The 10654-nt window shown below is 45.6% G+C and overlaps 1 protein-coding gene across 1 annotated transcript; it reads right to left on the bottom strand.

Annotated features, from left to right (window-relative positions):
- Positions 1 to 1327: 1327 nt before the first annotated feature.
- On the bottom strand, positions 1328 to 10187 carry LOC117640113. The gene is made up of 2 exons (XM_034376371.1): positions 2238 to 10187; positions 1328 to 2205 (listed from the first exon to the last, which is right to left on the bottom strand). The coding sequence occupies exon 1, from the start codon at positions 10134 to 10136 to the stop codon at positions 2253 to 2255; it is 7884 nt and encodes a 2627-aa protein (XP_034232262.1). The 5' UTR covers positions 10137 to 10187; the 3' UTR covers positions 1328 to 2205; positions 2238 to 2252.
- Between the last annotated feature and the right edge of the window lie 467 nt (positions 10188 to 10654).

The raw sequence follows: 10654 nt of genomic DNA, 5'->3' as shown, positions 1-10654 counted from the left end.
TTCAGTTTTCATTAACTGTTCACGCAGAATTTATGAACGCATCTCTTTTTGTCGAAATCTGCTCATGGGAAGAGGCGGGTTCATTCCCATCGGTCACATTCGGCTGAAGTGTACATAGCACGCAGAGTCTAGCACGCAGAGTCTTCAGCGTCTTCTTCTCAGAGGTGCTAGGGGTAGGTTGGGTAAGAAAAGTACACTCGAGGCTCGGGTAAGAAAAAAACACCCGTTATATCTCCGAACTGAAACTGCACTGAACCATCACGTTAGTGGTTTTCGAAAGATTGGTCATCCCGCTGACAAAAAATAAATTTAGCCCAGTTCTTTAATTAATATTTTGAATCAAACTGCATGTTTGAAAAAAAACATTAAAAATAACTATGAAAATCTTTTTTTTTTTAATGTTTGTACTTTGAATTACAGCTTCCTGCAGAATCAGCCGACAGTCCAATGTAAGGTACCACCTTATAGCTTAGACCATCATCTTTGAAAAACAGTGCCGTTCGATGCTCTTAGGCTTCAACACAATTTTTTATAAGTGTAAAATTGAAATGGGGAAGAAAAGTACAGTCGGCTGGGGAAGAAAAGTACAGCCATTGGGGAAGAAAAAAACACCCTCGAAGAAACTAAAAGCGGGATGAAAATTAAATTGATCACGGAAATAGATTTGATTAGGCGAGACAAGCAAAAAATGTCAACACAAGTTATAGAATTAGACTCGAAATAAACAAGTTATTGCGCATTTACATAAAATGGGGAAGAAAAGTACAAAAATGCTGTACTCACTTATCTCTGAGAAAAGGCTTTTTGCACCTTCTGTGATGAGTCCATGTAGAATCAGAACCAATTGACCGATTTTGACGAAACTTGAACTAATGGCAAGTGAAAACTCTCCACTTTAGGGGTAAACCTGTATTGAGCCAAGATTAGTGGTCTCCTGGTTCGAAATCGCAATCCTTTTCGTTGTACTTTTCTTTCCCTGTGGTGTACTTTTCTTACCCTTTTCGAGGAGTTCCGAAATCACATACATTTTGGCATATTGTACGTAATGTGGTGAACTATAATCAATGAACAGTGATCCATTTCATTAGGAAGGCATTGGATTACAAGTTCACGAGAGCAGAATAGTTGAATCCTCATTTGGAACTTCTGTACAGTGCAAAGTACGCGTTTTGTACTTTTCTTCCCCAACCTACCCCTACCGCACTGCTCACCGATGTGCACGGGACCTATAGGGTAAGGATCATAGTGAATGTCTTCCGTAGGGCCTCAGCAGGTGCCGCGTGTCGGTCTAGTTTTGTGTTTCATGCAGAATAAACCATTGTAATTCTTCCGATCCGCTTTGGTATATTTTATTTAACTTAACCGACAGTATCAGGTTTCACAATAGAGTACTTATTCAACAAACGTGTTATCGGTAGAAATACGCAAGACACCTGGTACCGAGGGATCGTCAACTCCTATCGAGCGTGTACGAAGTAATACAGTAATTCAGTATGTGGTAATACACATCCCATATTACCATTTTTTGTCTGATTTTTCATACTACCTAGGCTTGAAGTAGTCTATTCGGTAATATTTATGAATTTTTAGCGGTAATATAAGAGTAATATAGAAGTAATACAGAGCCTGTGTACGAAGTAATATGCAAGCTGACGACCCCTCGCCCGATACTCTCAGGTGCTGAAGTCAGGTGTGGCCTCTCTGTCTAAGCGTTAAAGTTTATCCAATAAAAAGGAACTTTTACCAAAAATTGATACATCTGAAACCTAAATTACAAAAAAAAAGATATGACCACAGTTTTTACTTCACAATATTCTTAAAGACATTTTAACAGTTATGACATGCCTTTTTTTTAATGTCCATGTGCATCATCCATTTATGCAGCTGCTCATAATCAGTTCTTGGTTTCTCTTCAAAATGATTCAAGTAGTTACTGTACCCTTCATCTGCTTCAAGTCATCCTTTTTATGCATTCCTCTCACTTGATGTTCCCAGATGCGATTTTCTGGGACACGATTGCCATTCTCTTCCAAACGGATTGGTGTAGTATTTTGGAACGATGATTCCTTCTGTTAATTGTCTTTACTGTGACTGTGTAGTCTGATGATATTCAGTGTAACGGCAGTGTTGAGATCAATTTTCTTGTAACCGTTCTTCTCGGCGAGTTTGAATGGGGAACGATCTCAACGGCGTTTCTTGCACGAACGGTGAAACCTTTAACCTCTGTCTCCGTGAAAGGCAAGAGATGAATATCACTGGTCCATTTCGCCAAATGCAATGGCATAGTCAAGAGCAGTAAGATTGTCGTAATTAGATTCGTTCGCAGAGGGCACTTTGTCAAGGAGCACTTTGACCACATCAAGCTTCCCCCACTTTGATGCTAAGTGAAGAGCAGTCTCTCCGGTGTCTGTCATTGCTCTCAAGTCGCATCGTCTTTTTATCAGCAGTTTGACCACATCAACATTACCCGTCTTAGCGAAGAAGTGGAGTGCCGTCCAACCGTCATTTGTCGCCAAGTTAACATCGCACCCCCTTTCAATGAGGAATGTCCCCACATTAGGATTGAAACAAAGGTAGTCCGGTCGAGGAGGTGCTTCTTCGTCGATTGGTGTCTTAATATCACATCCCTTCTCACGGAGCAGTTTGGCTATGCCAAGATTTCCTCTTAGTCCCGCAAAGTGCAGTGCAGTGAAGCCGTCTTTTGACGCCGTGTCAACCTTGCATCCGTTGGAGAACAGCAGTTTGACCAAGTCAAGGTTTCCCCACTCTGCAGCGAAGTGAAGTGCAGTCTTTCCATCTTCAGTAGCTGCGTCAACGTTGCAGCCATGTGTAATTAACAGTGTGGCGGCATCAAGGTTCCCCCTCAGACTAGCAAAGTGGAGTGGAGTGTGTCCGTCGTTGGTTGCGGCACTCACGTTGCTTCCCTTTGCTAGGAGCACTTTCACCACTTCGAGGTTGTTCCACTCAGCGGCCAAGTGAAGTGCAGTGAAACCTCCATTTGTCGCCGCGTTCACGTCACACCCCTTTTCTAAGAGCAACTTGATTACGCCAACTTTGGCATAAGAGGACCGAGCGGCCAAGTGAAGTGCAGTAAAGCCTTCATTTGTCACCGCGTTAACGTCACACCCCTTTTCTGAAAGCAGGTTGATCACGTCAACTTCGGCGTAGAAGGACCGAGCGGCCAAGTGAAGTGCAGTAAAGCCTTCATTTGTCACCGCGTTGACGTCACACCCCTTTTCTGAAAGCAGGTTGATCACGTCAACTTCGGCGTAGAAGAACCGAGCGGCTAAGTGAAGTGCAGTTTCTCCAGCGTTTGTCCTCGCAGTCACGTTGCATCCCTCGTCAAGAAGGGCTAGCACATTGACTCGGAAACTTACGGCAAAGTGAAGTGCAGTATATCCTTCATTTGTTGCCGCGTCCAAATCACATCCCGCTTTCAAAAGCAACTTGAACACTTCAGGATAACAAGACTGGGCAGCAAAGTGAAGTGCGGTATATCCTTCATTTGTTGCCGCGTCCAAATCACATCCCGCTTTCAAAAGCAACTTCAACACTTCAGGATAACAAGACTGGGCAGCAAAGTGAAGTGCAGTATATCCTTCATTTGTTGCCGCGTCCAAATCACATCCCGCTTTCAAAAGCAACTTCAACACTTCAGGATAACAAGACTGGGCAGCAAAGTGAAGTGCAGTATAACCTTCATTAGTCACTGCGTTTGATTCACACCCTCTATCCAAAAGCAGGGTTACAACATCAGCTGTTCTTCCATGACCCTGAGCGGCAAAGTGGAGTGCATTTTCTCCAGCGTTTGTCTTCGCCTTCACATCGCTGCCACAGTCAAGAAGTGTTCGCACAACATCAAGTGTTTCCACGGTCCAGCGGACGGCAAAGTGAAGTGCAGTGCGCCCGTCTCCTGTAGCTGCGTTTAAATTACATCCATTTCTTGCTAGCAATTGTACCACACCAGATGTAAGGGCATGTCCTTCTGTGAACAAGTGGAGAGCAGTCCAGCCGTCGTTTGTCACCGCGTTCACGTCACATCCGTATTCGATAAAAACTTGTAACATTTCAGGATGACAAGACGCGCCGTGAAGTGCAGTCATGCCCTCATTTGTCTTCGCATGAATGTTGAGTTTTCTTCTCGCAGCAAGGTGAAGAGCTGTATACCCTTCATCATCCACCATGTTTACGTTGCAGTCCTTTTCTGGCAGTAGTTTTACTATATCAAGGTTTTCTCTAAATGAGCACGCGGCGTAGTGAAGTGCAGTACGCCCGTCATTGGTGGTCGCATCGACATAGCATCCGTGTTCCAGGAGCACTTTGACCACTTCTACATGGCCGGCCCTTGTTGCGAAGTGAAGCGCAGTTTGCCCGTCCTTCGTTGCGGCGTTGCGTTGACATCTCTTTTCTAGGAGAAGTTTGGCCGCGCCAGGGTTTCCCTTCTTGGATGCAAAGTGAAGAGCCGTAAAGGAATCTTGTTGGATTCTCCCGAACGAGTATGTCAGGTCTTTGTACGTTACAGCGTTCACGTCACATCCTTCAGCTAGGAGCAGTGCGACCAATGCAAGATTGCCGAATGTCACTGCTAAGTGCAGTGGTGTAGTCCCTGCGTTGGTCTTGGAGTGAACGTCGCATCCCTCACTGATGAGTAGTTTAACCACTTGAAGGTGAGCAGAACGCACAGTAGCAGTTATTGTAGACTGCCCTTCTTCAATGTCTATTGCTTGATCAAAACCGTTTTCTTTAAAATATAGCCCTACCTGGCTCCCCACAGGCAATGTTGCGAAAGATCCTACCGACGGCGCATTGTTGAATGGTTTCACCAAGATGTTCAGCACACGGGGTTCGAACCTCGAAATAGCAGTGTGAAGTGGAGTCATGCCTTGGTATGTCTTTGCGTTCGCATCGCATCCCCTTTCCAAAAGGATAGCGACCAACTCCAGGTCAGGCCACTTGGCGGCCAAGTGAAGCGCAGTCTCGTGATCATTGGTCACCGCGTTGACGTCACATTGTTCTGCCACGAGCAGTTTCACCACATCAAGTTTGCCGCTATTGGCGGCCAAGTGAAGTGCAGTCCAGCCGTTTTCAGTCACCGCGTTGACGTCACATTGCTCTGCCAGAACTAATTTTGCCATTTCAAGCTGGCCGCGTTCCGCGGCATAGTGAAGTGCGGTCCAGCCCCGTTCTGTCTCTGCGTCAAAGCGAAGTGGGGTCCAGCCCCGTTCTGTCACTGCGTTGACGTCACATCGCTCTGCCACGAGCAGCTTTGCCACGTCGAGATGGCCATACTGAGCCGCAAGGTGAAGGGCAGTCCTCCCGACATTTGTCGCTGCGTTGACGTCACCTTGCTTTGCCACGAGCAGTTTTAACACGTCGAGATGGCCATACTGAGCCGCAAGGTGAAGGGCAGTCCTCCCGTCATTTGTCGCTGCGTTGACATTGCAACCCCTGTCAACGAGTTCTTGCACCAAATCAACTTTTCCCCACCTTTCGGCGAAGTGAAGTGCAGTCCATCCCTTTGCAGTTGCTGCGTTGACGTCACATCTCGCATTCAAGAGGAGTCTTACATCGTCAAGTTTACCACTTTCAGCGGCCAGGTGAAGCGCAGTTGTCCCATCGTTCTTCGCTGCCTTGACATCGCATCCCTTTCCTATAAGAGCATTGACCAGTCCCTGGCTTTGCCAAGATTTTATGGCCATGTGAAGTGCAGTGCTGCCGTCCTCTATCGCTGCATTAACATCGCATTTCGCATCCAGGAGCATTCGTACAACTTCAAGGTCCTCACGGTCAGAGGCAATGTGAAGCAGAGTTTTCCCGTCATTTGTCGGCACGTTAACATCACATCCATTTCCTATGAGTACTTTGATCAAATCAGTACTTCTCTCGCTTCGCCAAAATCCATAGGCCAAGTGGAGTGCCGTTTTGCCGCCGTTTGTTGTTGAATGGACGTCACACTTTGCAGCCAAGAGCAGTTTCACAATATCGAGTTCTTCGCGTTCAGCGGCGAGGTGAAGCACAGTTTTCCCATCTTTCGTCGCTGCGTTGACATCGCATCCTCTTGCTATGAGTGCTTTGACCACATCAATAAGGCTCTTCCAACCGTGCAGACTTTTTCCGGTCACGGCCAAGTGGAGAGCAGTCTCACCTTCGTTTGTCGTTGCATTGGCGTCCCATCCATTTTTCAAGAAATATTCGACCACAGAAAGTTTACTGGCTTCTGCTGCAATGTGAAGCGGAGTTCGGCCAAGGTGGTCAATTCTATGAGCGTGATTTTCCAAAAGTCGTTTGACAACGCCAAGGTGAACCTTCCGAGTAGCCAATTGCAGTGGAGTACAGCCGTATTTGGTCTTCGCGTCAACATCACATCCTATTTCCAAAAAATAATTCACTATATCAGGTTTACCACTCTCAGCGGAAGTGTGAAGACCAGTCCAACCGTCCTTTGATGACGCCTGCACGTCGTCCAGCCCTTTAATCATCAATTTTACTACTTCCAATTTGTTTCCTCTGATTGCCATGTCTAGTGCAGTCCCTTCGTACTTTGACTCCAGTTTCGCGTTGCATCCTGCTCCCAGTAAGAGCTGGACCACCTCAAGCTGCTGATTCACATCAACGTGTTCCTGAAGAACGGCCAGGTGCAGCGGTGTCATACCGCTATCCGTCAACGCGTTTGCGTTCCATTTCTTCTGTAATAGCAATTTTACGAAATCATAATTGCACTTCTTTGCAGCCAAGTGAAGCGCTGTAAGACCATGCTGCGCTGCGGCATCCACGAGGCACCCGTTGTCCAGGAGCACTCTTACCACATTCTCTTCCTGCCCCGCACTGGGGAACCATTTGTCGACTGAATATTTGTCGCAAGCAAAGTGAAGTGCGGTGAAGCCGTTGTTTGAACACGCGTTCACGTTGGATTCATTCCTTATGAGCATTTGAACGACATCGGGATTGCTATTTGCAGCAGCCATGTGGAGTGCGGTCCTCCCGTCATGTCTCGTCGCGTTAACATCGCAACCTGCATCGATAAGGAGTTGCACTACAGTTCGTTCTTCTGGTTCATTCTTCAAACTGTTACAAGCAACGTCTAGTGCTCGGCAACCATTTTGCGAAGCAACGTTGACGTTGACGTTGCTTTCGCTAAGTGCAAGCTTCGCAAAGATGGGCAATCCATAATGGCAAGCACTAGACGCGGCATCAAGTAGGAAAAGAGCCTGGTCGTCAGTTGAGAGCAACTGTCGAAGTTGCCACATGTGACACATCAATGCCGGCAGACATTCATGAGTGGGTACTGTCAAAAAATTTATTCTTGTCTTGCAAAGTCTCCAAGACATGTTGTTTTTTCGGTGGACCGTAGTTGAATGCAAGTCGAGCATTGTTGCAGTAAACCGTTCTCGAAAAATCGGCTTCTCTTTGAGCTTACCATCCAAAAAAACACGAATCTGATGCAACCCACATGAAGCCAAAACTTGGGTTAAAGTGTTTGTCATCGACTCTGACTTAATGGAGTCTTTCAGTTTGTCATAAAGATACAGGCTAAGAAAATACTCAGCAAAACTTTCGTGGACAAATAATGGACGGCCACGATTGTCCTTAGAAACTAAGCCAACATTTTTTTCCACAACTCTTGCTAAGAGATCAACACAATTTTCGTGGTACCACTCGTGATTTTCACCAAGGAAGTAGCTAATTGCGATTTGCTTGTGTTCGTCTTCCATCGTTTTGTTATTTTTCTCAGCCTCCATTTTAGGATCATATTTTAATTCTCTCCAGTGGCAGTCGAACTTCATCTGGACGAAGCAGTGATACAATCTGTAAAGTGATACATCATTTACTTCACCGCGTCCACCTTCAGTTCCGAAGGTCTCGCTAATCATAAACAAATGCAACGGGTTATCAGGAAACTGGGAGGGAAGTTTCCTTATTACCTCAGATGCTTCGCTTTTATAGTCCTCCAACGCTTTTTCTGACGAAGATTTCTTTTGTCGTAACTGAGCCAGCAAATCAACCTGTTCATTTCGTGTGAGCATATCTAGACCAAAGTCTAGGCGCTCATTAAGCACGAGCTTCAGCTCTTCAAGCAAATGTGGTCTAGTGGCCACACACATGCACAGCGTTTTGATTTCACTTAGCGACTTCAGGAAGGCTCCGATGTCACGCCCATACATGTGAGCTGTTTCATCGTAGCTGTCTACTAAAAGGACAATCCTGCCATAGCCGTTAAGTCTTACTTTGAGCAGCGTCGCTTCTACCTCATCCACGTCAAACAGATCCCTGAACAAGATCCAGTCCGGCTCCGTTAGGCCTGGTGGGATTTCCTCTTGTTCCCGCAATGCCTTCTTCCCTTCCTTGTACTTGCCGAGTGCTGTCATCTTCTTCCTCAAGTCACACATCCCCACCCACCAAGCTGGCTGCTGCGTCTTGATCCCTCTGCACAAACTGGAGATGAGAGTCGACTTGCCAGATCCGGGTGGGGCGCTAACGATGATGTGCTTGTTCTGTTCCACTGCTTTCAAAATGACTTCGTCTTCCTTGAAACTCGGACGTGCAGTTTCTCTTGTTGAAACTCTGTCCGTCTCTGTTGCAGAGTCGGCACACTGTGTGAGGTGTCGTTGAATGTAGGGTTGTGGTGGGCAAGGAATGGTCTGTCCAATGTGAATCTCTGTGCCGGAACTTAGTTTTTCTATAATCTCAGGGTTTAAAATGTTCTTTAAGCCCTCATTGTCATTAACAACGTCTTGAACATTAATGAGCTCTCCTTGAAATTCAACGGTTTTTCTGAGTATTTCATTCAAAGCATCTTCTGCCAAATCCTTCGGCTGAATGTCCTGAAGGCGAAAACCAGCTCCTGGCTGGTTTGTCAAGACAATCCACCTCGAACTGGTGTTTGTCAGTCGTCGACGTAGGTCTTCGACGGTGACATTGACGCACTTATTCTTTTCATGAACAATTATTAGGATCTCAACATCTGATGTGGCGAGGCTCTCCCAGAGGACCTCCGTCAACTCTTCGGCTCTCAGAAGCCTGTATTCGCTCTGTCCGGCTTCCAGAACGGCGAGACGTGAGTTGATTGAGAGCTGTTCGGTTTCAAACACATTCGGGTATTGCGAATCCTTTCCGAGTTGAGGATGCTGGAAGTTGAATCGTGGTTGCTGGAGGTTGACCGTCACACTCACACCCATTTCCAGTTGTCTTCTGTTCGCCTCAGAAAAGCCTCGTATCTTGACGCCGCTCAGCTCTGCTTTTGCGTCTTGGAAACATTTCTCTGTCGTTTGTAAGGTCCATGCTGTGACTTCTTCGCCCCTTTCATCCATCCAGTCCTTCACTATTCCATTAAAAAATTTTCGAACGTATTTCTCTTCTTTTTTAGACATCTGTTTACAACATAGTAAGCCAGCAAACACTTCTTCTTGAATTTTCTTGAGCTCCTCGACGTCTGGCTGATTGACTGCCAAAATAAGTGCTTCTAGGAACTCCTTTTTTAAAGCGTCGATTTCCATGTGACGGTCTTTCCACCACTGCACGAGTTCCTCATGACGTTCTGTCACTTTCGTCTGGCTATCAAAAGCTATCCAGTCAACGTTTTTGATGACGTAAAATAGATGCTTGTCATAACTAGAAGAATTGAAAAGCTCTTTGAAAGGAGATTCTAGGATTCCCTTTGGCAGCTGGTCACACTTCTGCTTTAATCCATCAGCCAATCCTTTATTTGTGAACAAAACGACACGGTTTATTTTCTCTCCACTATTCAGTGCTGTTCGCTTGACTTCCAGATAGGCCATGAAGTACTTAACTAAGGAAAAACCATTCCTTTTTGCTCCATATTCTGTACAGAGGCTCGCTTGATTGATCTCTGATCCAGGATTGGCGGCATGCTTTGCTTGCAGCAGTATTAAATTTGTGGCACCACGCGTGTTGTACTTAAAGCAAAGATCATCGAAGCAATCAAAATTGCTTTCTTCGTAAGTTTGTTCTCCCTTGATGCTTTCGGAAAATGCCTTCAGAGCAATCAAACTGTGCAGAGATGTTTCGTATTGTTTCCCAACGTTTGACTGACTGCCCCCATTGTTGCGCTTCGCGTACACGGGACTGGAAAGACGAAAAAAGAAAATTGTCAATTTGCTTTCGATCCGACGGCACATCAAGGTGGCAGTGCCACTTTAGGCCTTTTATCTAGGTTAGGTCAGGTTGACCATCTGACTAAAAAAACCGTTAAAAATTTATGTTTTTAAGCTTTGGTGTTTCGGGTTACCTTTATATTAGGTTACTTAAAATACTTCGTTGAACCGGTAGCATGATCCTGGACGGCATGGAACAGTCACTTTCCCATTTTATCATTCCATCTGGCGCGTGAAGTTTCTTCGACAAAAAAGACCAGACCTAAAAAAAAATATAAATAAAAATAACAGGAAAAGTAGCGATTTACATCGGCAACTTTGGCCCGTCCCACACAGTAAGATACGTACGAATTTCGCCTATGTTTGACCCTGACGGGAATTAAACCTGAGTCTGGGGTTAAAATAAATGTCGTTTTCGTCATCAGCACCCTCAAAAACGTCAGAAACAATGCAAAAACTCGAATAAAAAGAATGTTCAAAAAATGCCCCGCTGGGATTTGAACCCGGGTCCGAACTTCTCCGATTCTCTCGAAACTGGCACC

Source organism: Thrips palmi, unplaced genomic scaffold (assembly GCF_012932325.1).
Source record: "Thrips palmi isolate BJ-2018 unplaced genomic scaffold, TpBJ-2018v1 HiC_scaffold_12, whole genome shotgun sequence".
NCBI classification, from domain to species: Eukaryota; Metazoa; Arthropoda; class Insecta; order Thysanoptera; family Thripidae; genus Thrips; species Thrips palmi.
This window is presented reverse-complemented; position numbering and strand designations above follow the sequence as displayed.

Coding starts and splice junctions, on each gene's coding strand:
- LOC117640113 (XM_034376371.1), bottom strand. CDS start 10,136: ATGTGCCGTCGGATCGAAAGCAAATTGACAATTTTCTTTTTTCGTCTT.